Genomic DNA, 27,691 nt, shown 5'->3' with positions numbered 1-27,691 from the left:
TGATAAAGAGCATCCATGATAAATCTGCAGCTAACAGCACACCTAGTGGTAAAGGACTGAATGTTTTCCCTTTGAGATCAGAACAAGCAAAAATGTCCACTCTCACTGCCCCCCATTCAATATTTTAATGAAAGTCCTAGCCAGTTTAAAAAGGCAAGAAACAGGGGACCCTGGGTGGCTCATTCAGTTAAGCATCTGCCGTTAGCTCAGGTCAATATCTCGGGGTCCCAGGATCGAGCCCAACTTCTCCCACTCCCTCTGCTGCTCCCCATGCTTGTGCTTTCTTGCTCACTCGCTTGCTCTCTCAAATAAATAAACTCCCCCAAGAGACCAGCACAAACCCCCCACAAGCACCATGTCTACTGATCATAGAGTTGTGCAAAGCTCCAGCTTCCGTGGGAATCAGGTCTCTTTTAACAAGTAGACAAGAGCACACCTAGTTAAAATTCACCATACTCTGGCAAAGATCCAAACACTCCGCCTTAGGCAACAAGAAACTCTGCAGAGGACTGACCTGAGGGAAAGAGCAGTCAAAATACAGTGGCAATGTACACATAGCATACAACGGAGACACTTCCTGAAGCCACCAGGCTCGGAACAGTACGTCACCTCTTCTTCATAAAACCCTAACTCTCAGAAGCAGGAAACATAACAGGCTTTCCTAACACACAGAAGATAGAGACCTAGACAAAGTGCCAAGACAAAGGAATTCAGCCCAAAAGAAAGAACAGGAAAAGGTCATCATTAGGATCTAAACAGATATAAGTAATACGCCTTATCCAGAATTTAAAGGAACAATCGTAAGGATACTAGCTGGGCTTGAGAAAAGCACAAAAGACAACAAGGAGTCCCTCATTACAGACATAAAAGACCTAAAAACTAGTTAGGCTAAAGTGAAAAAAAGCAAAAACCAAGGTTCAAAACCAACTGGATGTAATGAACACAAGGATGGAAAAATCAGAGGAACAAATAAGTGACACAGTAGATAAAATTATGGAAAATAATGAAGGTAAGAAGAGGGAAAGACAAATATTGATCACAAATGTAGATTTAGGGAACTCAGTGGCTCCATAAAGCATAATGACATTTATATCACAGGTATGATAAAGAAGAAAGGGAAGAAGAGAGGGAAAAGGTATCAGAAGGTTTACTGGAGAAAATGATAGCTGAAAACCTCCCTAATCTGAGGAAGGAAAAGACGTTCAAATCCAGGAGGCACAGAGAACTCCCAACAAAATCAACAAAGGCAGGGCAACACCAAGAAATACCATAGCTAAATTTGCAAAATATAAAGAAAAAATCCTAAAAGCAGCAGGACAAAAACATTGGTTTTATGGTTTACTAATGGTTATATGTATTTGTAAATACATATAAACAAGGGAAGACAAGTAAGGTTAGCAGCACATCTTTCCAGAGACACTGGCAGTTCAGAAGGGTCTGGCATGATATACTCAATGTGCTGAACGGGAAAAATACTCAACCAAGAATACTCTATCCAAGCAAGGCTGTCATTCAGAACAGAAAAAAAAGATAGTTTCCAAAATAAACAAAAACTAAAGGAGTTTTTGATCACTAAACCAGCCCAGAAAGAAATATTAAAGGGAACTCTTTGAGTGGGAAAGACCAAAAGCAACAAACACTAGAAAGGAACAGAAAATCTCTAGAAACAACAAGCAATAAAATGGCACTAAATTCACATCTATCAATAATTACTCTGAATGTAAATGGACTAAATGCTCCAATCAAAACACTTAGGATATCAGAATGGATTTAAAAAAAATCCATCTACACACTGCCTACAGGAGATTCATTATAGACCTAATGACACTGGTAAATTGAAAGTGAGAGGACAGAGAACAATTTATCATGATAACAGACATCAAAAGAAAGTCATATCAGACAAACTAGATTTTAAATAAAAGACTGTAACAAGAGATGAAGACTATATAATAATAAAGGGGACAATCCAACAAGATCTAACAAGTGTACATATGCCAAGCTGGAACACCCAAACACATATAACCATTAGTAAACATAAAGGAACTCATTGATAATAATACCATAATATAGGAGGGAACTTTAATACCTCACTTACATCAATGGACAGATCATCTAAGCAGAAATTCAACAAGTTAACACTTAAGACAGAAATCAGAGGAAACAAAGAAATGGAAAAACATTCCATGCCCATGGAGATCGTAAGAAAAATAATTGTTAAAGTGTCTATTACCACCGAATGCAATCTACAGAGTTGATGGAATCACTATCAAAATACCACCAACATTTTCCATAGAGCAGTCCATTGTTCATAGAACAAAGAATCCTAAAAATCCTAACAGACCCCAAAAAGCCAAAACAATCTTGAAAAAGAAAAGCAAAGCTGGTGGCATCACAATTCCATACTTCAAGTTATATTACAAAGTTGTAGTAATCAAGAGAGTATGCTACTGGCACAAAAATAGACACAAAGGGGGCGCGTGGGTGGCTCAGTTGTTAAGCACCTACCTTTGGCTCAGGTCATGATCCCAGTGTCCTGGGATCAAGCCCCCATCAGGTTCCCTGCTCAGTGGGAAGCCTGCTTCTCCCTCTCCCACTCCCCCTGCTTATGTTCCCTCTCTCACGGTCTCTCTCTCTGTCAAATAAATAAATAAAATCTTAAAAAAAAAATAGACACACAGATCAATGGAATAGAACAGAAAACCCCAAAACGGACTCAATAACTATACAGTCAACTCATCTTCGACAAAGGAAGAAAGGATATCCAATGAAAAGAAGACAGACTCTTCCTACCACAAATGGTGTTGGGAAAACTGGTCAGCAATACACAGAAAAATGAAACTGACCACATTATATACCATACATAAGGATAAATTCAAAATGGATAAAAGACCTAACGTGAAATAGGAAACCATCAAAATCCAAGAGGAAATAGGCAGCAACCTCTTCGATATCAGCAGTAGCAACATTTTCCTAGATATGTCTCCTGAGGGACAGAAAACAAAAGCAAAAATGAAACAAAAAGTAAAAAGGGACTTCATCAAGTGAAAGATTATGCACAGTGAAGGAAACCATCAACAAAACTAAAAGGCAACCTTCAGAATTAGAGAAGAAATTGCAAATGACATGTGATAAAGGGCTAGTATTCATAATCTATAAAGAACTTTTCAAATTCAACACCCCAAAATAAATAATTTAAGAAATGGACAGAAGAGGGGTGCCTGGGTGGCTCAGTTGGTTATGCATCTGCCTTCGGCTCAAATCATGATCCCAGGGACCTGGGATAGAGCTCCACATCTGGATACCCTGCTTGGCGGGAAGCCTGCTTCTCCCTCTGCTGCTCCCCCTGCTTGTGCTCTCTCTCTCAAATAAATAAAATCTTTAAAAAAAAAATAATCTGACATCCAATTCCTACATTAAAAAAAAAAAAGCTGAAGAAATGGGCAGAGGACATGAATAGACATTTTCGCAAAGAAGGCATACAACTGTCTTAACAGATACATGAAAAGATACTCAACATCATTCATCATCAGGGAAATACAAATCAAAACTACAATGAGATATAACCTCATACCTGTCCAAACAGCTAAAAAAACCACCACACAAAAGAACAGATGTTGGTGAGGATACAGAAAAAAAGGAACTCACTTACACTACTGGCAGGAATGCAAACTGATACAGTCACTCTGGAAAACAGTACGGAGGTTCCTCAAAAAGTTAAAAACAGAACTACACTATAATCTAACAACTACACTACTAGGTATTTACCCATTTCAAAGGGATACATGCACCTATGTGTTTATAGCAGCATTATCAACAATAAGCAAATTATGGACAGAGCCCAAATGTCCAATGACTGATGAATGGATAAAGAAGTTGTGGTATAGGGGCACCTGGTGGCTCAGTCAGTTAAGCATCTGCCTTCGGCTTAGGTCAAGTTCCCAGGGTTCTGGGATCAAGTCCTGTATCAGGCTCCTTGCTCAGCAGGGAGCCTGCTTCTCCCTTTCCCTCTATCTGCCTGCCAAATAAATAAATATTTTTAAAAAAAGAAATTATAGGGTATAAACACACACAAACAGGAATATTAGCCATAAAAAGGAATGCAATCTTGACATTTGCAATGACTTAGATGGAGCTAGAGTGTATTTCACTAAGTACAGTCAGTCAGAGAAAGGCAAATACCACATGATTTCACTCATATGTGGAATTTAATAAATTCCACATTCCAAATTAATAAAGGAAAAAGATGAACATGGGGGAGGAGGAGAAAAGGAGAGAAGAAAACCACGGAACAGACTCAACCATAGAGAACAAACTTAGGATTGCTGGGGAGGAAGTTGGCAAGGGTATGGGTTAAGAGGATAATGGGTATTAAGGTGAGCACTTGTTGTGATGAGCAATGGGTGTTATATGTAAGTGATGAATCACTAAATTCTACTCCTGAAACTAACATTACACTATATATCAATTGACTGGAATTTAAATAAAAATCTGGAGAAAAAAATCTGATAAAACATATACAGGATTTACATGCTGAAAACAGTAAGACACTAATAAAAGAAATCAAAGAAGATGTAACTAACTTGAGAGACCATGTTCATAAAATGAAAGACTGCATAGCAAAGATATCAGTTCTCCCTAAACTGTCTAGAGATATAAGGCAATTACAATCAAAATTCCAGCAGTACTTTTTTTTTTTTTAAGATTTTATTTAGTTATTTGACAGAGACACAGCAAGAGAAGGAATACAAGCAGGAACAGTGGGAGAGGGAGAAGCAGGCTCCCTGCTGAACAGGGAACCCAAAGCGGGGCTAGATCCCAGGACTCTGGGATCATGACCTGGGCCAAAGGCAGATGCTTACCGATTGAGCCACCCAGGCGCCCCAGCAGGACTTTTTGTAGATATAAATAAACCAATTCTAAAATGTAAATGGAAAAACAAAGGAGCTAGAAAAATCAAAACAAGTGAAAAAAGGAGTTGGACGAATCACACCACCTAAATTAAAAACTTAAAACTACAGAAACCAAGAACATCCAGATATATACCCACACAAATGTGACCAAATGATTTTTGACAAAGGCATAAAAGTCAGTCAATGGAAAAAGGAAGCTCTTTTCAACAAATGATAGTGGAACAACTGAACATTTGTTTGCAAAAAAAGAACCATGACCCAAAACTCTTACCTATACAAAAAATTAACTTGAAATAGATTCTAGATCTACATACAAAACATAAAACTTTTAGAATAAAACACAGAATTGGCCATAGGATCAAAGTTAACATCACTATTAAGTCATGTTGATAACATGACCTTCTGATATGTGATGAAAAGGCAATTCATCTCAATGGTATTCTTTCCAAAATCCCACAACCCCAACTGTTATCAAAAGCAAAAGAGAGACAAACTAAATTAAAGGACATTCTACAAAATACCTGACTCAACCTCCTAAAAACTGTTACGGAGATGAAAAATAAGGAAAGACTGAGACACTTTCAAAGACCTGAGACAAACTAAAAAGACATGATGACTAAATGCCTGGATCCTAAATCAGAAAATGAACTTTAGTGTAAAACTAGTTAAAGTTAAGCTAATAACAAGGGATCAATGTTGGTTTCTTAGTTTTGACATATATATCATGGTAATATAAGCTGCTAACAGTAGGAAGAGCTTGGTGAGGATATACCAGAACACACTGCACTATCTTTGAATCTTTCTATAAATGTGAAATAAACCAAAAAAACTTTTTTCAGTTTATTTTTAAAACATAGGAGAAAACTCTGGGACATAGTGCAAAGAGTTCTTAGACAAGGCACTGAAACATGACCCATAAAGTAAAAAATTAATAAACTGACAGGACAACACACCTATTACAATGGCTAAAATAAAAAATACTGGCAGCAAATGCTGATGAATACAAAGAGCAAATGGAACTTTCATACATTGCTGGTGGAAATGCAAAATGTTCAGTCACTCAGGAAATCAGTTTGGTCATTTCTTTTTCTTTTTTTTTTTTTAACTGTTTTTAATTCCAGTATAGTTAATATACAATGTTACGCTAGTTTCAGGTGTATAATATAGTGACTCAACAATTCCATACATCACCCAGGGCTCATTATGACACATGCACTCCTGAATCCCCATCACTTATTTCATCCATCACTCCACCTACCTTCCCATCAGTTTGTTCTCTATAATTTTGTTTTTTATCTTTTTTTTTCCTTTCGTTCATGTTTCTTAAATTCTACATGAAGTCATGTGATATTTGTCTTTATGACTTATTTCACCAGCTCTAGCTCCATCCATGATGTTGTAAATGGCAAGATTTCATTCTTTTTACGGTTGAGTAATATTCCACTGTGTCTGTGTCTGTGTGCATGTGTGCACACACACATCTTTATCCATTCATCTATCCTCGGACACACTTAGACTGCTTTCTTATCCTAGCTCTTGTAAATAATGCTGCTATATAAACATAGGGATCCACGTATTCCTCTGAGTAAGTGCTTTCATATTTTGGGGGTAAATATGCAGTAGTGTGAAGACTGGATTATAGGGTAGTTCTATTTTCAACTTTCTGAGGAACCTCATACTATTCTCCCCAATGGCTACACCAGTCTGCATTCCCATAACAGTGCAAGAGGGGTCCTTTTTCTCCACATTCATCAACACTTATGGTTTCTTATGTTTTTGACTTCAGCCATTCTGACAGTTGTGAGGTGGTATCTCATTGTAGTTTTGATCTTCATTTCTTTGATGATGAGCGATGTTGAGCATCTTTTCATATGCCTGTTTGGCCATCTGGATGTCTTTTTTGAAGAAATGTCTGTTCATGCTTGCCCATTTTTTAAATGGGTTGATTTTGGGGTGTTCAGTTGTATCAGTTCTTTAATATACTTTGGATACTAATCCTTTATGGGATAGATCATTTGAAAATATCTTTCCCAATCAGTAGGTCGCCTTTTAGTTTTGCTGACCATTTCCTTCATTGTGCAGAAGCTTTATATTTTGATGCAGTCGCAATAATATGTTTTGGCCAATTTTTATAGTTAAAAATAAACACTTACCATATAACTAGCAATCTCAACCCAATCTTAGCCCAGTGAACTAAAATGTACTTTCACACAAAATTCTGTGCACATATATTTGTAAAGCTCTAATCATAAATGCCCAAACCTAGAAACAGCCTTAATATCCATCAACAAGTGAATGAATAAACAAATTGTGGTATACCCTTACAAGAGAATACTACTCAGCAATAAAAAGGGATAAGCTACTGATAAGAATTACATAAAAGGATCTTGAAAGCATTATATGGCAAGAAACTAGTCTCAAACAGTTACTATATGATTCTATCTCTATGACATTCTTGAAAAGACAAAGCTATCAAAAATATATCATTAATTGCCAGAAATAATAATGGACAAGAAGAGTTTTTTTAGGAGGTAACACTTTGTTGTATATCCTGATTATAGTAGTAGTTTTTAAAAATCTATACATATGTGTTGAAGGTTAATGAACTATTCATTAAAAAAAAAAGTCAATTTTACTATATGCTAATTTTTAAAATAAAAAAATTTTAAAATTAATGTAAAGGTTAAAAAAACTATTAACAAGTGATTTTCATTAATATGAAGAAATATATCACTAACAAGTACTTCATTAATACATAGAAAGGTTTTGCTTGTTTATTCAACAAATATTTTTAAACTATGGACTATGTGTCAAACCCAGTTTTAGGAAATAAATACCAAAAAGCTGAAAAGAATGAATATGTTTTATCTGTGGAATGGACATGAATTGGGGGAGATTAGATGTAAGACTGTAATGGGTTACATAATGTTCCCTCAAAATTCATGTCTATTTAGAAACTTTAAAAAATACAGCTGAACAGAAATTATGTAACAGCACTCAGAGTCTGGTAAACATACTATGTACCATTATTTTATTAAATCCTCACAGTTACTCTGAAAGGTACCTATTATTTATTATTCTGTCTTTACCAACTCAGAGAAATTAAGTAATTTTCCCAAAGTTGACAATAAGTATTGAGCTAGAAATTAAACTTCAGTGTGTTTAATTCAGTGTCTGGCCAAATAGTAGGTATTTAATTAATGTTGACTGAATGAATACAAACAAAGTCATGTTCTATGAATTGTGCTGCCCTCTGATGTATTCTGTCATTTTAAATGTATACATTCACATTTTAAAAGATCAGAAGAGAATCTGGATGGATTAAGTTAAATGGTAATGTACTAAATTCTCTTATATTTGTTTAAGTTGTTTAAGTTCACAGTTACTAAAAGATCACACTAAAATGACAAGCATACTTACAAAACAATACCCAGTTTATCTGCATCTGCAATTAGTTTTTTTAGTGTGCTACAGTCTACTTGTTATAGTAATCAAACTAGCTAGCAAAGATATCTTTTCCTTTCTTAGAAATTCTTTAATAAAAAATCAAGGGGTGCCTGGGTGGCTCAGTTAGTTAAGCATCCAACTCCTGATTTCGGCTCAGGTCATGATCTCAGGGGCATCGGGTTCCTTACCTACTATGGAGTCTGCTTGAGGATTCTCCCTCTCCCTCTGCCTCTCCCCCCACTTGCATATCCATTCTCTCTCTCTCTCAAATAAATAAATAAATCTTACCAAAAAAAGAAATTAAAAGACCAACTCACACCAACACACTAATGTAAAACCAGTATATAAATCTATTTTAACTAGGTCTCCTTTCTTGACCACACATTCACACTTGAGACATTTTGGTGGTGGTATGCTTCAACACCACCCCTACCAAAATAAAATAAAATAAAATAATGCCTTTTTAAGTGTGATGTACCTCTTATATTAACTTAACACATTTATAATTAAGATATAAGTGAGGGGTGCCTGGGTGGCTCAGTGAGTTAAAGCCTCTGCCTTCGGCTCAGGTCATGATCCCAGGGTCTTGGGATTGAGCCCCACATTGGGCTCTCTGCTTGGCTGAGAGCCTGCTTCCCCCTCTCTCTCTGCCTGCCTCTCTACCTACTTGTGATTTCTGTCTGTCAAATAAATAAATAAATAAATCTTTTTTTTTTTTAAATGATTGAGTCATGATGTTATCATGTAACTGAGATCAACATTTTACTTCCATTCAATTTCCAACAATACATATTAAGTTTTCTGTGATATGCAAATGTTCCATGCTAGTCATCAGAATTATAGTTAGGCTCTAACTTAGATTATGAAATATATTGTGTAGAAAAGAGTTAACAGCAGGCCTGTGACTACTATCCTTAGAATGGCCTGCAGGCAGGGGCGCCTGGGTGGCTCAGTGGGTTAAAGCCTCTGTCTTTGGCTCAGGTCATGATCCCAGGGTCCTGGGATCGAGCCCCACATCAGGCTCTCTAATCTGCGATAAGCCTGCTTCCCCCTCTCTCCCTGCCTACGTGTGATCTCTGTCTGTCTGTCAAATAAATAAATAAAATCTTAAAAAAAAAAAAGTATGGCCTGCATGCAAGGCTGACCTTCGGCAGGCTTCTAGGAATTTGGATTTTGAGAGGGTTCTCAAAAAACTGTCCAGTAAGAGTTACTGTGCTTAATCTGTTTGTACAAACAATGTGGTTTATGCCAAACACCTACTGCCCTTCTGGGAGTCTGAAATTTTGTTATGTACTAGTCAAAGGGTGCCAGCCCCCAACTATAAACCCTAAGAGCTGAGCCTCTAACAAGCTTCCCTGATAGAAAACATTTCACAGGTGCTGTCACAACTTGCTAAGGAAATTAAGTACGTTCTGTGTGACTCCATTAGGAAAGGACTCAAACACAAATTCCTCCAAACTTTGCCTCAGCCACCTTTTCCCTATGTTAATTCTGTTTGCAGATTTCGTTGTAATAAATCATAGTAAGTATACCCATATGCTGAGTTTTGTGCATCTTCCTAGCAAATCACTGAGCCTGGGGGAGATGTTGGGGTCACCCCAAACCACATACTAAAAGTTACCTGAGTAAAAGTATACCTACCATCTTACCAGGCAATGTGCTCTTGGAGGAAAGTCATTATTCATACACAACAAATCTTGCATAGATTGTGGAATAACATCTACAAAAACATTTAATAATGAAAAAATTAGTATGTTCAGTCTAAGACAAAATTTTATAACATGACTGGAAAAAAAAATCACATTATGTAACATATCCTGCTAGTCCATGTAGTTTTGCAATTGCTCAAGGATTGATTGATTGATTGATTTTTAAGATTTTATTTATTTATTATTTGACAGAAAGAGATCACAAGTAAGCAGAGAGGCAGGCAGAGAGAGAGAGAGGAGGAAGCAGGCTCCCCACTGAGGAAAGAACCCAATGTGAGGCTCGATCCCAGGACCCTGAGATCATGACCTAAGCTGAAGGCAGAGGCTTTAACCCACTGAGCCACCCAGGCGCCCGCTCAAGGATTTATATCTAGGACTTGCTCTACGATTTGGGGTGAGAGAGATTTCTCTTTCCCACTGCCTTATTTCAAAAAAGCCAGCCTCTAAAAACAAAAAGTATTATTCCTACATGTATATTTTCCTTTCTTCTAAGTCATGACTCAAACGTTTCCTCATCCTTCCTACAAAGCCACATTTTATCTGTTCTTCTTGATCTGCCTTTGACCCTACTTTTGTTCAAAATTTTACTTAGAATCCTGTCAACACTTTATCATCTCCTATGGCTAGTCTTTGCTAGCCTCTGGCCATTTACATAAGGGCTTCTTATAACCACTAAACAAGGATATCTCAGTCGTTAAGTATCTGCCTTGGGCTCAGGTCATGAGCCTCGGACAGAGCCTAGGACGGAGCCCCATACTGGGCTCCCTGCTCAGCTGGAAGCGTGCTTCTCCCTCTCCCACTCCCCCTGCTTGTGTTCCCTCTCTCACTGTGTCTCTCTCTATCAAATATCAAATAAATAAAATCTTAAAAAACAGAAAACAAAAATTAAAAAAAAAAAACACTAACCAGGTTCCCACTTTTTACCCATGCATCTTTAAGCACTTGTATTGTCATTTATAATAAGACAGTGACATAAATGATTCTTAGTTATGCATAAATTCATAATAAATTCAAAGTATAAAGAATATTTGTTCATAAAAATATTTCCTTTTATTGTATAGCCATAATTCCTTAGGAAATATATATTTTCTTAATTTTCAAAAAGAATAGAACACTAATGACAATGCTTTAACTGAAGCAATGAAAACCCAACAAAATAAAAGATCAGTGCTCAAAACTTTTGACATCTGATAGTATAATTTTAAATATGTATCTCCAAATTAAATGAGTTGATGATTTACTTGTAACTTCTATCATTAGGTATAGCTTTAATCACAACCAAATTAAAACTGCACAATACATATACATATGCCATAATAATGACTTAAGTAACCCAAACCCATTCATCTTCTCTCATACCACAGCCCCCTATACGAGTTTACCTTAGAAAAACTGATTCTAAGCCTCGTCATTGTAACAGCTTTTCCTTGATGTACACTCTTCCCTCAAATTAACAGCCCTCAAGATTTCTCTACCTTTAACAGGTCCTTCGTTACTCAGCAGAATGTAGGACCTGGCAATCTCTGAGCTATTATCAGACTTCCCATCAGTTGCATCTATTTCCCTCACCCACTTACTCCTGAAGTACACATATTCATATTTTGTTGTAATCATTTTATTTAGTCTTATATATGTGTATAGATGGTCAATGTGTATAGATGGTCCTAGTTTATGAATCTGAATACATAAACTAGGTTAGAAACAATAACTACTTTAATAAACTATTGTTAGAAACAATAAATACTTTATTGTTTCTAAAAAGAATGCATATAATACAAAAGGTTATATAATTTTATTCCTATACAAGAAAAGGTACAAATATTTCAGGCCTACACTTACAAATGATAATCTGTTTTAAGCAGAAAAACTTTTTTCCTTAATTTATTTATTTTATTTTTTCAATTGAAATATAACTGACATTTAACATTATATTACTGTCAGGTATACAACATCATAACAACTCATTAATTGTATACACTGCAAAATGATCACCATTAAGTCTAGTCAACATCTGTCACCAGTTAACAACAAAAATTTCCTTGTCATAAGAACTTTTACAACTTACTCTCTGAGCAACTTTCACATATATGATACAGTACGATTAACTATAGTTACCATGCTGGACATTAATTACATCCCCATGACTTATTTATTTTATAACTGTAAATGTGTACTTTGACCTCTTTCATCCATGTTGCCCACCCTTCAACCTCCACCTCTGGGAACCACCAGTCTATTTTCATAAATGTAAGTCCGATAAGTTTTGTTTTCATTTTTTTTTTTTAGATTCTACATATAAGAGATATCATATAATATCTGCCTTTCTCTTATTTCACTTAGCATAATATCATCAATTGCCTGAAAAACTAACACACATTCTGCATGTGTTTATTGTTTGAGTAAAGAAGGATATTTGACTGACAGCTCCAAGATTCATATTTTTCCAATACCTTGGTCTCTCACTATTACATGCTACTCTACCTCAAGGAAGAGATTTTGGGGGGTGCCTGGCTCAGTCAGTTGAGTGTCTGCCCTCGGCTCCTGAATTCTAATCCATTTGATCTGACTACAAACTTTGGGGTATAACCAAAACACTACACTGATAAATCAGAAAATAACTTATTTTTAAATCCTTCAAATCCCAGCTTATTGCTTAATTCTTCATTACATCTTCCCTGATCTCTCTTCAGTTAGAACTGATCGTTTCTTCTCTGAATTTCAGTAGCACTTTTTCTGGGCTCTTTGATGGCACTTATCATTTTCTATCTCCTATGACCATTAGTTATTTATAGACCATATATCCCTTACTGGACTATAAATTTCTTTTAACTGGGGGTTAGAAGTGCACGCAATAAATATTTTGCTAATCTAATTAATTTTGAAATGCTGCTATGCCTGTTCTTCTAAAAAGATAATATTCTATCTCAGATGTAGTGAAACAACTTCGCAAATGCAAAACATCTCCAGAGGACACTATTTAATTAAAAGAACTAAATTCATAATTCAAAATTATAATCACTCTTACAGTCAAGAGTTTCAAAATATGTAGTTAACAACTTACCTTCCAATACTTCATCCTTTCCTTCTTTATCAGTGGAATCTTGTACAAGATAATGATGAGTGATTGAGAACTTGAAGTCAGCAAAGGAAATTTCATCTGATTTCTCTTCCCATGTGCCAGAAGTAAATATACCCTATATTTAACAATAAAATGGAAAAATACATCCTCAAGGAAGTTCCCTTAAAATATTAACTATCCAGAGACATACAAAATTATAATTTTTGAATAATTTTTATAAGATATATATATAAAATCAAGAATGTATTACAGTTAAGTCCCATGCCTCTTACATTAAAAAAAAAAAAAAACCCTTTCTACCATTAGCAGAATCTGAGTTACTTTCAGCTGAGAATGGTAACATTTCATAAATTTTAAAATTTAGGAAAAAATATGGCAGCAAAATATATTTTTATCATAAAAATCTCAAATTGATATCATTATATAGTACAGAGCATTACTGGACATCAGGAATTGCTTAATAAAAAGCAGTTTGTAGAATCAACTTGAGTGACATGACATTTGTCGGACTTACTTTCTTAACATATTTCTGCAACCTCCTTTAGCAAGCTTTGGTATTTAAATATTTTCATTTAAATAGCAACTCCTTGACTGGAAAACATTTTAATTTAAAGTTCCAAAGAGCCCCCTGACTTATACAACATAATTATAAAAAAAAGATTTTTCCCATTTTCTAATCTGCCATAGCTATTCCTACCACTGGAGAGGAGGTATACAGTCACTGCAGCAGAACACCACTATGAGGCAGGAAATACCAACCCAGCAACTTGCCAAGCAAAGACAGTTCCAAACTAGACAGAAAATATGTAAGTAATGAGTCTATGAGTTATTGGGTTTTTATAAAAAGTGTTTTCATGATCATACCTAATGTAGAACACTCAAATTTTTTATATGTGTTTCTGGAAAAGTATTTGTAATTCTGAATGAAGTTAAATCATATTTTAAATGTCTTACAGGTAGATTATATTAATATATCAAACACCAATCTTTTTATTAAGAGAAAAACCATCACATATGATACATATCAAAACCTATAATTTTATATGTTGGGTTTCTCTAAAGTAAGGTTAATCTGTATTGAATTAAGATATATATGGCCCATACCAAAATTCTCAAATTGTATACTTAAGAGCTTGGTGTGCTACAAGGAATGCCCACTATAAAGCAATCAAGGCTAAAACTAAGGACAAGAGCAAAGTCCAGAAAATGAGAGAAAAGCACATTCTTCAAGCTTACAGAAAAGCTGAAATACTCTACTTAAATGATACAAAGAAACATTACCTGACCCTAATTTTGGATTCTGAGAACTACTGTCAACCTTACCAACAGCCATCTCAAGGAGGATTTGCTTGTATTCAATAAACAAGTGGTATCCAGGTTCTGGCTCCCAAACAGACTTTTTAAGATAATCAGTTCAACAAAAAACAATACTCTAATCTGCCTCCTTCAATTCCATTATGATATAGTCCTTTGACACCAAATTTTAGTATGGTATATATTTATGATTAGAATCAGAAATGAGGGACGCCTGGGTGGCTCAGTTGGTTAAGCGGCTGCCTTCGGCTCAGGTCATGATCCCAGCGTCCTGGGATCGAGTCCCACATCGGGCTCCTTGCTTGGCAGGGAGCCTGCTTCTCCTTCTGCCTCTGCCTGCCTCTCTGTCTGCCTGTGCTTGCTCGCTCTCTCTCCATCACTGACAAATAAATAAATAAATAATCTTAAAAAAAAAAAAAAAGAATCAGAAATGATAGCTCTGGTTCAAAATTAATCTAGTGATTCATCAAAAATAACCTCTGAGGGCACTGATCAGACCATAAAAAAGAAACAAGCATATATAATGGAAAGAAATAAAACTGTCTGCATTCACAATGATCTGATATGTACCTAGAATATCCAAAGCAATGTACAAACTACTAAAACTAACTGATGAGCTTAGGAAGTTAAGAATTCAAGATCAATATACAAAAACCATCTGTATTTTTATATACAGGCAGCAAACACTTGGAAATGATTTTTTAATCAACATATATTATTTGTACAGGTCTGTGAATCCTCAGTCTTACACAATCCACAGCACTCACAATAGCACATCCCCTCCCCAATGTCCATAACCCAGCCACTCTATCCCTTCCCCCCAAACACCCCAGCAACCCTCAGTTTGTTTCCTGAGATTAAGAGTCTCTTATGGTTTGTCTCCCTCCCTGGTCCCATCGGAAAATGATTTCTTTAATACCACTCTTACAACATCAAAAATAAATTAACTAGAAATATATGTAACAAAAGATGAGCAAGAATTCTACCTAAGAATGCTTCAAAACATTGATAAGCGACTATTAAAGACCTAAAGAGAGCTCAATGTACTTGGATTGGAAGACACAACAGCATTAAGATGTCATTCTCCTCAAATAGATCTATAAATTCAACACCATCCTAATCAAAATCCCAGCAGGCATTTCGTAGAAATTGACAAGCTAATTCTAAAACGAAAATGAAATCCAAAGGACCTAAAATATCTAAAATAATTCTGATGAAAAATATACTACCTAATTTTAAGACTTATTTTGCTATAGTAATTAAGACACTGTAGTAGTGGCATAAAGACAAACAGATCATTTAGACATAATAGTCCAGAAATACATTCACACTTATCCATTTTACAACAGAGGAGCTACTGCAATTCAGTAGGGAAAGGGGAAAGGATGGTCTTTTCAACAAACGGTCCTGGAATAATAAGATATTCAAATAGAGGAAAACAGAGAACTGTCTTTACAAACTTGAGATTGGCAAAGACTCCTTTGACAGGGCTCAAAAGGCACTAATAATAAAATAAAAAATTAAGAAAATGAGGAATACCCAAATACATAAAATAGCTAATAACAAACCTAAAAGAACTAATCAATAATAACACAGTAACAGTATGGGGCTTTAGCACCCCATTCACATCAATGAACAGATCATCTACCTAAACAGAAAATCATCAACAAAACAATGCCTTTGAATGACACACTGGTACAAACGGATTTAACAGATATTAGATATTTAACAGAAATTATTATGCAGGATATTCCATCATATGAAAGTAGAATACACTTCTTTTTAAGTTTACATGCAACGTTTTCCAGAACAGATCACATATTAGGCCACAAAACAAGCCTCAACAAATTCAAAAAAGACTGAAGATATACCATGTATCTTTTCTGACAATACTATGAAATTAGAAGTCAACCACAAGAAAAAATCTGTTAAAACCATAAATACATGGACATTAAGTAACATGCTAATAAGCAATAAATGAGTCAGGCAGGAAATAAAAGAGGAAATAATAACGTACATGGGGGGAAAAAAGAAAATGAAAATGTAACAGTTCAAAACCTTTGGGATATATGAAAATGTTTTAAAAGGGAAGTTTATAGGGCGCCTGGGTGGCTCAGTGGGTTAAACCGCTGCCTTCGGCTCAGGTCATGATCTCAGGGTCCTGGGATCGAGTCCCGCATCGGGCTCTCTGCTCGGCAGGGAGCCTGCTTCCTCCTCTCTCTCTGCTTGCCTCTCTACCTACTTGTGATCTCTATCTGTCAAATAAATAAATAAAATCTTAAAAAAAAAAAAATAAATAAATAAATAAAATAAAAGGGAAGTTTATAGGAACAGGTCTATCTCAAGAAGCAAGAAAAACCTCAAATAACCTAACCTTACATGTAAGGGAGCTTTTGTAAAAAGAGCAATTAACAAAACCTAAAACCAACAGAAGGCAGGAAATAATAAAGATAAATAAATAAATAAAGCAGAAATAAATGAAACAGAAACGTTAAAAAAAACAAAAACAAACAAAAAAAAAACACTAAAACATACCAATGAAACAGGAGCTGGTTCTTTAGGGGGAAAAAAAGAAATCAATAAAATTGAAAAATCTCTAGCCAGACTGATCAATATAAAAAGAGGACCCAAATAAAGTCATAAATGAGAGAAGAGAAATAAAAATATCAAATATCAAAGAAATATAAACAAAATACAAATACAAAGAAATACAAACAATTGTAAGAGAGTATTATGGAAAACTATATGCCAACAAATTGGACAACCTAGAAGAAAGTAAAATTCCTAGAAATATATAAACTATTAAAACTGAAACAAGAAGAAATAGTAAATTTGAACAGACCAATAACCAGCAAAGGAATTAAATTCATAATCGAAGTCCAGGACCAGAGGACTTCACAGGTAAATTCTACCAAACCTTTGAAGAGCTGGGATGCCTAGATGGCTCAGTTGTTAAAACATCTGCCTTTGTTTGGCTCAGGTCATGATCCCCGGGGTCCTAGGATCAAGTCCTAAGTCAGGCTTCTTTTTTTTTTTTTAAGATTTTATTTATTTATTTGATAGACGGCGATCACAAGTAGACAGAGAAGCAGGCAGAGAGAGAAGAGGAAGCAGGTTCCCTGCTAGGCAGAGAGCCCGATGCAGGGCTCGATCCCAGGACCCTGAGATCATGACCTGAGCCGAAGGCAGAGACTTTAATCTATTGAGCCACCCAGGCGCCCCCTAAATTGGGCTTCTTGGGGGAGCCTGCTTCTCCCTCTGCTTGTGCTCTCTCTGAAAAATACATAAAATCTTTTTTTTTTCTAAGATTTTATTTATTTATTTGACAGAGATCAAAAGTAGGCAGAGAGGCAGGCAGAGAGAGACAGAGAAGCAGGCTCCCTGCTGAGCAGAGAGCCCAATTCGGGGCTCGATCCCAGGACTTTGGGATCATGACCCAAGCCGAAGGCAGAGGCTTTAACCCACTGAGCCACCCAGGCACCCAATACATAAAATCTTTAATAAATAAATAAATTAAGAGTTAATATCTATTCTTCTCAGGTGCCTGGGTGGCTCAGTCAGTTAAGTGTCTGCCTTCAGCTCAGGTCATGATCCCAAGATCCTGGAATCAAGTCCCATATCAGGCTCCCTACTCAGCAGGGAGTTTGCTTCTGCCTCTCCTTTTGCCCCTCCCCCCACACTTGTGTTCTCTCACTTGGCACTCCCTCCCAAATAAATATATTTTTTAATTATTTAAAAAAAAATCTATTCCTCTCAAACTATTCCAAAATACAGAAAAGGAAAACTTCCAAATTCATTCCAACAGGCCACTCTTATCCTAATACCAAAACCAGATAGACCAAAACCAGATAGACACCACAAAAGAAGAGAAATACAGACAAATATTCCTTGAAGAACACAGAAGCAAAAATACTACACAGAATCTAGAAAACTGAATACAACAACCATTTAAAAAAAAATTCATTCACCCCAATCAAGTGGGATTTATTCCCAGGATACAAGGGTGGTTAAATATTTGCAAATCAATCAAAGTGATGCATCACCCCAGTAAGAGGAAGTATAAAACCCATATGATCATTTCAGTAATGGAGAAAAAGAATCTGACAAAGTACAACATCAACTTGTGCTACAAACCCTCAATAAAGTATGTTTAGAGGAAACTACATCAACATAATAAAGGCCTGATATGAAAAACTCACAACTAACCACCATGCCTAAATGGGGAAAAACAGAGCTTTTCCCCTAAGGTCAAGAACAAGACAAGGGTGGCCACTCTGACCACTTTCACTCAACATAGTACTGGAGTGCCAGTCACAGCAATCAAACAACAACAACAATAAAAAAAAAAAAAAAATCAAAGGTTTCCAAATCAATGAGGAACAAGTCAAACTTTCACTATTTGCAGATGATATGATACTATATAGAGGAAACCCAAAAGATGCCACCAAAAAACTGCTTAGAACTCATTTATGAATTCAGTAAAGTTGTAGGATACAAAATTAAGGTACAGAAATCTGTTGCATTCCTTTTTTTTTTTAAAAAGATTTTATTAATTTGACAGAGATAGAGACAGCAAGAGAGAGAACACAAGCAGGGGGAGTGGGAAAGGGAAAGCATGGGAGAAGCAGGGCTTCCAGCTGAACAGGGAGCAGTATGCTGGCCAATCCCAGGACTCTGGGATCAGGACCTGAAGCAAAGGCAGATGTTTAACAACTGAGCCACCCAGGCACCCTGTTGCATTTCTATATACCAGTAATGAAGCAGCAGAAAAAGAAATTAAGAAAACAGTCCCATTTTCAAGTGCACCAAAAACAGTAACACACCTAGGAAGAAACTTAACCAAAGAGGTGAAAGATGTGTACTCTAAAAGTATATATAAAACACTGATAAAAAAAATGAAGATGATACAAAGAAATAGGAAAACATACTATGTTCATAGATCAGAATAATAAATATTGTTAAAATGTCTACACTACCCAAAGCAATTTACTCATTTAATGCAATCCTTACCAAACTACCAACAGCATTCTTCACAGAACTAGAACAAATAATCCTAAAATTTGAATTGGAACCACAAAAGACCCCAACTAGCCAAAGCAAACGATCTTTTTTTTAAAAAGATTTATTGGGGCACCTGGGTGGCTCAGTGGGTTAAAGCCTCTGCGTTCGGCTCAGGTCATGATTTCAGGGTTCTGGGATCGAGCCCCGCATCGGGCTCTCTGCTCAAGCAGAGAGCCTGCTTCCTCCTCTCTCTCTCTGCCTGCCTCTCTGCCTGCTTGTGATCTCTGTCAAATAAATAAAAATCCTTAACAACAACAACAACAAAAATTATTTATCTTAGAGAGAATGTGTACAAGTAAGCAAGGGAGGGGGCAGAGTGAGACAATCTCAAGTGGACTCCCCACTGAGTGCAGAGCCCAACATGGAGCTCAACCCCACAACCCTGAGATTATGACCTGAGCCAAAATCAAGAGTCAGAAGCTTAACTGAGCCAACCAGGAGCCCCCAGCCAAAGCAATTTTCAAAAAGAAAAACAAAGCTGGAGACATCACGATTCCAGATTTCATGTTATGTTACAAAGCTGTAATGATCAAAACAGTATGGTACTAGCACAAAAATATACACATAAATCAACATCACTGAATAGGAAACTCAGAAATTAACCCACAACTGTATGGCAAATTAATCTTCAACAAAGCAGGAAAGAATACCCAATAATAAAAGATTATCTCTTCAACAAATGTGTTTGGGAAAAGTAGATAGCAATATGTAGAAGAATGAAACTGGGCCACTTTCTTACACCATATACAAAAATAACTTTAAAATAGATTAAAGACCTAAATGTGAGACCTAACACCATAAAATTCCTAAAAGAGAACACAAGCAGTACTTCTCTGCAACTTGGCCATAGCAACTTTCTTCTAGATATGTCTGCTCAGGCAAGGGAGACAAAAAACAAAACTATTAGGATTACATCACAATAAAAAACTTCTGCACAATGAAAGAAAACTAAAAGGCAACAAACTGTATGGAAAAGATATTTGCAAATGACATACCCCATAAAGGGTTAGTATTCAAAATACATAAAGAACAGATACAACTCAACACCCAAAACACAAGTAACCCAATTAAAACTGGGCAGACATGAACAGACAATTCTCCAAAAAAAAGACATCCAGATGGCCAAAAGACACATGAAAAGATGCTCAGCATTGCTCATTATCAGGGAAATGCAAATCAAAACCACAGTGAGATACTATCTCACATCTATCAGAATAGCTAATGTCAAAAACACAAGAAAATAGTTTTGACAAGGATGTGGAGTTAAAGGATCTCTCTTGCACTGTTGGTGGGAATGCAAACTGGTGCAGCCATTGGGGAAAACAGTATGGAGGTTCCTCAGAAAGTTAAAAACAGATCTACCCTATGATCCAGTCATCAAACTATTAGGAGTTTACCCAAAACATACAAAAACTCTAATTCATGGGGCTACATGCACCCTTATGTTTATATGGCAACATTATTTACAATAACCCCGATATGAAAGCAGCTCAAGTGCATCCATCAATACCTGAATGAAGAAAAATTAAGTGACGTACTCCTCATTAATGAAACAGACTCTTAATTATAGAGAACAAACTGATTGTTACCAAAGGAGAGAGCCTTGCAGGGATGGCTCAAAGAAGTGATGGGGATTAAGGAGTGTACTTGTGATGAGCATCAGGTGATGTAGGGAATTGTTGAATCACTCTAAGTGTACACCTAAAACTAATTTAACACTGTATGTTAACTAACTGGAATTAAAATAAAACTTCAGAAAAGTTTAAGAAAATGAACTTCACTAAAATAAAAACTTATGCTTATCAAAAGACAAGAAGAAAATGACTGAGGAAGCCATGACTGAAGGAAAGATTCAAATACATTTTTTTTTTTTTTCAGAATACATGTATTTGACAAAGGACTCACAACCAGAGTATGAGGATAATTTAAAAAATGAAACAATCTCAGGGGCACCTGGGTGGCTCAGTGGGTTAAGCCTCTGCCTTCAGCCGGGTCATGATCTCGGGGTCCTGGGATCCAGCCCTGCATTGGACTCTCTGCTCAGTGGGGAGCCTGCTTCCCCCTCTCTCTCTGCCTTCCTCTCTGCCTACTTGTGATCTCTGTCAAGTAAATAAATAAACTCTTAAAAACAAAAACTAAACAACCTCATTTAAGAAAAAAAAAAGGAGCAAAAGACTAAAAACTTAGCAAAAGAAGATATAAATGACCAATGAGGGTACTTGGGTGGCTTGGGTCAGTTAAGTGTCTGACTTTGGCTCAGGTCATGATCCCAGAATCCTGGGATCAAGTCCCACATCCAGCTCCCTGCTCAGCAGGGAGTATGCGTCTCCTTCTGCCTCTCCCCCTACTCATGTACTCTCTCTCTCTCTCTCTCTCTCAAATTAAGTAAGTTAACACAGTTAACTATCATGAATTAGTGGATACTACCACATATTAGAAGTCATCATGAAATCCAAATTTAAAAACCACATTGAGATACCACCTCAGACCCAATGGAATGACTAAAAACAGAAATCTGACGATCTCACCTGTCAGAAAGAATGGAATAACAAATCTCATACATTGCTAAAAACATAAAATGGCATGACCAGTTTAGAAAAACGGTTTAGCAGGTTTTTTTTTCTTGAGATTTTGTTTATTTATTTGATGAAGAGAGAAAGAGAGCACACATGGGGGAGCCGAAGGGAGACAGAGAAGGAGACTCCCAGCCAAGTAGGAAGCCTGATGCCAGGGAGCTGACGTCATAACCTGAGCCAAAGGTAGACACGTAACCAACTGAGGCACCCAGGCGCCCCACTAATCATTTTTTTAATATATTTATTTCTCCACTAGACTGTAAAAAGCAAAGACTATGTTCTATTCTGCTTTACATCACAGAACTCAACAATACCTACACATTTAATAATTACCTTAGGAATTACCTTTTTTTAATATTTATGATAACCCCCATATGTCCCAAAGATGCTAGGAAATACATAATACATCTTAAATAAGTGAAAATATTTAAATATACTTACAAATATTTGTGGATGTATTAGAAAAATGTAATATATTTGGATAATATATACATTGTGATCTACTCTATCTGAAAGGTATACTCTCTGACTTGAACTGACATATGTACATCAGAGTCCTCCTGCTGTGTTTATTTGGAAATTTATTTTCTCATTGCATGGGAAAACAGAGGAGTAAACTCACTGCCTTTCTGTATTAAGAGATCTTCTCTAACACCTAAACACAAGTCATCTTTAGGATTTACTTGTTACCAGAATCTAATTTCATCTTAAATGGCCTATGATGTAAAATATAATCCTCCATTTAAGAAATATAAATTTAGGGGCGCCTGGGTGGCTCAGTGGGTTAAAGCCTCTGCCTTCCGCACGGGTCATAGTCTCAGGGTCCTGGGATCAAGCCCCACATTGAGCTCTCTGCTCAGTAGGGAGCCTGTTCCCCCTCTCTCTCTGCCTGCCTCTCTGCCTACTTGCGATCTGTCAAACAAATAAAATCTTTTAAAAAAAAATTCATATATATATATAAATAAATTTAGGGTGCCTGGGTGGCTCAGTGGTTTAAAGTCTCTGCCTTAAGCTCAGGTCATGATCCCAGGGTCCTGGGATCCAGACCACATCCGCTCTGCTCAGCAGGAAGCCTGCTTCCCTTCCTCTCTCTCCCTGCCTCTCTGCCTACTTGTAATCTCAGTCTGCCAAATAAATAAATAAAATCTTTAAAAAAAAAAAAGAAAAGAAAAGAAACATAAATTTAAAAATTAATTGTTTAGCAAACTAAAAACTGTTTCTTCTACTGCCAAATGCAACACATTATTGAAAGGGAGAAAAATATAGTAAAGCATTAAAAAAACAGTGAATTTTTTTCCATTTCTTTTTTTGAGGAGGATATAGCTATGGTTCTCAACCTGATTAGACTTTAAAATCACTGAAGAAGCTTAAAAAATGTACTGATAAATAGGTTCCACAACAGACCAATTAAAACAAAATCTCTGAGGTTGTAGCCAAAACACTGTAATTTTTTAAAAGTTCCTCAAGTGATTCCAGTGTGCACCCAGGGTAGACAACCACCTGGTATGGAGCTAAAATTAGTTTTCAACCACAGGAGTAAGAAATCCTTTTGACCACAGACAGTATTAAAATATAAGCATTAAAAAATCATCTGTAGACAACTGAATATCCACATGCAAAAAAATGAAACGGGATCTTTTCCTTAACTCGAAATGGATCACAGATCTAAATGTAGGAGCAAAAACTATAGATACTATCAAGAAAGTTAAAAGATAACCCCCAATGATAAATGTTACAACATGAAAAACAGGAGGAAAGTATTCGCAAATTATACAGCTAAGGGACTTGTATCCAAAATGTATAAGCAACTCTTATACTGAATAATACAAAGACAACCCAATGTAAGAATGGGCAAAGGATCTGAACCGACATTTCCCTAAAGAGGTATACAAATGGCAAAAAGGAAAATGAAAAAATATTTAATATCAACAGCCATTAGGCAAATGCAAATCAAAATAAGATATCACTTCACATCCACTAAGATGGCTATAATCAAAAAGGTAACAAGTGTTGATGAGGATGTGGAGCGATCAGGACAAATACATTTTTGATAAAATGTAAAATGATGGGGCGCCTGGGTGGCTCAGTGGGTTAAGCCTCTGCCTTCAGCTCAGGTCATGATCTCAGGGTCCTAGGATAGAGCCCCGCATCGGGCTCTCTGCTCAGCAGGGAGCCTACTTCCCCCTCTCTCTCTGCCTGCCTCTCTGCAAATAAATGTGATCTCTCTGTCAAATAAATAAATAAAATCTTTTAAAAAAAAATGTAAAATGATGTAGCCACTTTGGAAAACAGCCAGGCAGTTCCTCAAAAGGTTAAAAATAAAGCTACCATATGAACTAACAATTATGCTCAAAAGAAATGAAAACATACATCCACGCAAAAAACATATACATGGGGTATGTGCTTTGGTGAGTGCTGTGAAGTGTGTAAACCTGGTGATTCACAGACCTGTACCCCTGGGGATAAAAATATATGTTTATAAAAAATAAAAAATTAAAAAAAACATATACACGAAGGGTCAGCTTTACTTGTACTAGCTAAGAATTAGAAGCAATGTAAATGTCAATCAACTGATAAATGTATAAATAAAATATACTGCATCCTTACAATGAAATAGTACATAGCAATAAAAAGAAATGAAAGACTAATAAATGCTACAATATAGGCCAATCTTGAAAACTTTTTGCTAAGCAAAGAGGCTACATATTGTATGATTCCGTTTATACAAAATGTTCAAAACAGACAATTCTACAGAGACAAACAGTAAGTTAGTTATTGCCTCAGGAGAGGACAGAACAGTAAGTAACTGCTAACAGGTATAGGGTATCTTTTGGGAGTAACGGAACTCTTCTAAAATTGTGGTAATAGTTGTACAGCTCGATCAATATACTAAAAACCAATGAATTATACACCTTAAACTGGTTAACTATGGTATATAAATTTTATCTCAAAAAAAAAATTTAGACTGGGGCGCCTGGGTGGCTCAGTGGGTTAAGCCGCTGCCTTCGGCTCGGGTCATGATCTCAGGGTCCTGGGATCGAGTCCCGTATCGGGCTCTCTGCTCAGTGGGGAGCCTGCTTCCTCCTCTCTCTCTCTGCCTGCCTCTCTGCCTACTTGTAATCTCTCTCTGTCAAATAAATAAATAAATCTTTAAAAAAAAAATTTAGACTGAGAAGATTTTCCTTTAATCACAACATCTTACCACTATCTACTCAGCCTGAAAAACATTCCACAGTTTCAAATCTGAATGCACAAGAATCTTCTTTAAAAATAAAGAGGGAGCACATGGGAGGCTCAGTTGGTTAAACAGCCGGCTCTTGATTTCCACTTAGGTCACAATCTTGGGGGTCCTGTGTTGGAACCCTGCACTTAGCTCTATGCTTGGCGGTGGGGGTGGGGAGGGGGTCTGCCTGGGGATTCTCTCTCCCTCTCCACCTGCCCCTCCCCCTGCTCACACTCACACATGCACAAGATCTCTCTCTCTCTCTCAAATAAATAAATCTTTAAAAAATAAAAATAAATAAAAATAAAGATTTTTTAAAAATAAAACTCACTGAACATTTCATCTATTTATGGAATAAAACATACCAAGTTCCTAAAACAAAACAAATATGTTAGTATGCTGGAGAAATAGCATACAAATAAATACCTAGTACAATAGTCACCCCTCACCCGCAGTTTTGCTTTCAACAGTTTCAGATAACCACAGTAAACGTCGGTCCAGAAGTGGATGATCGTCCTCCTGACATATCGTCAGAAAATCAGTAGTAGACTAACACTGTATCACAGTGCCTATGTCATTCACTTCACTGCATCTCATCATATAGGTGTTTTATCATCTCACATCATCACAAGGAGAAAAAAATAGGTGAGCACAGTACAGTAAGACAGACATATTGTTTTACTGACATATTATTATAATTATGATGTTTTATTATCAGTTGTTGTTAATCTCTTACTGTGCCTACTTCAAAAATTAAAGTTTACCATATGTACGTACAGAGAGGCAAAAATATCTATAGGATTCAGTACTATCCATGGTTTCAGGATTCCAAGGCATTTTTGTAACATGGATAAGAGAAGCTATAGAACTCAATTCCAACAGGTATCTGATGATTTCAAACAATAACTAAAAGACAGCAAAAAATGTGAAAGAACATATTTAATCCAGAAAGTAGAAGCTGACATGGCATTCTCCATGTATTTTGTAAAAATTAGATTTGTTACATTTAAGGAACTTGTTTCTTGTGAAATGGACAGAAGTATGTGACAAGGTTTCCAATAGTAATTAATGTTTCATGGCAAAGTTTCCAGTTCAGTATATTTATTATACAGTCATGGATACTGGCCGTGACAACTTGAAATTAATAAAAAATTACATCTAATCTCACACAGACACACAAACAGTTGTCACAGGCAGCCTGGTTGGCCCTCAGCCTGGATTAGGATCATTCCACTAAAAGCAAAGAAGTAGAGATAGGAATGATATTAATGCTCAATCCGGAAGCTTCAACATGGAACTTTGACTTTAGTTCCAGAGGGTTATTAAAAACCCTAACAAAAGAAATTCGGAAACAAAGGGGAACTTGATATTAGCCCCTCCTGAATCAAAAAAGAGCCACAATTCATCCAGAGAACATTCAACTACCCAAGAACTCTAACAGTAGAGATCCTAAGAAACAGGGACACAGCCATCTACAAGTGAATCATAACAAATACAACAGGCTGATCCTCAGGGAAAAGAACTAGCCAGTAGATTTAAGTATGCACAAGACACACTGGTTGGCACAAGTAAGTCTGCTTTACAGGAAACAAGTACTCTACGGCCACCTCAGGCACTCGGCTCTAATAAAAGTTTGGGCCTACCTCCACAGCCAGAACTTAAAACTCTTCTGAGTCAGAGTGGCTTGTAATTTAAGCCTAAGCATTTCATCTCTTGATCTGACCTCTTCATCTGTAGAGATGACCTTTCTCATTTGTTTATACAGCATTTGTTTGTACAACGGCATAGACCCTACACCAAACTGAAGTTCAAAATATAATTCATGATGTACACTGAAAATTTTACTTCACTCTGAAAGAATGTTGTGCTATAACTCAATGGAAGCAAAAAATCCTTTCAAAACAAACAAAGGAAAGAATTAGGAAATAATAGAACTAAAAACATCTGAAGACACCTCTAAACTATCTCAGAAGAAACACGAGTTTTCTCAGCCAGAATACACTACATAAAACTTCATTTCTCCCCAGGTAGATGCTAAATGTTTAACTTCTAGGAGCTCCGAGGAATCAATGGATCGATTTTATTGTAAAAAAGTGTTAAGTAATTCTATGTATTTATATTCTACTCTGCTTAAGCAACTACCATTTTAAAGCCTCTGGTGCATACTTCTGAGAGAGATGCAGCAGCACAAGCACAAGCAGCAGCAGCTGCTAACTGAGATGGCACAGTGTCACATGGGGTTATGGTAAGCAATAGAACTAGATTTCCAACACAAGCAGTATAGAGCCCAGACTCTTCATCACTCAGCTATCTCTTTAAAGATACCTCCTGACACTTCCTATTATTAATTAAAAACTTTAATACAGGGGCGC

The 27,691-nt window shown here is 36.3% G+C and overlaps 1 protein-coding gene across 3 annotated transcripts in view; it reads right to left on the bottom strand.

Moving 5' to 3' along the window:
* The window catches only part of RAB3GAP1 (RAB3 GTPase activating protein catalytic subunit 1), a 114,422-nt gene that overhangs the window by 71,857 nt on the left and 14,874 nt on the right, over positions 1-27,691 (bottom strand). For all 3 annotated transcript variants that reach the window (XM_004774263.3, XM_004774264.3, XM_045066561.1), the window contains 2 exons: positions 13,128-13,260; positions 9,999-10,077 (listed from right to left, as the gene is read on the bottom strand). In XM_004774263.3, coding sequence (XP_004774320.2) covers positions 9,999-10,077; positions 13,128-13,260 — 212 coding nt within the window. The remainder of the gene's footprint in view (positions 1-9,998; positions 10,078-13,127; positions 13,261-27,691) is intronic.

This window comes from Mustela putorius, unplaced genomic scaffold (assembly GCF_011764305.1).
Source record: "Mustela putorius furo isolate JIRA1106 unplaced genomic scaffold, ASM1176430v1.1 tig00003867_pilon_pilon_pilon, whole genome shotgun sequence".
Taxonomy (NCBI): domain Eukaryota; kingdom Metazoa; phylum Chordata; class Mammalia; order Carnivora; family Mustelidae; genus Mustela; species Mustela putorius.
The sequence above is the reverse complement of the archived record's forward strand: the minus strand, read 5'-3'. Positions and strand labels throughout refer to the sequence as shown.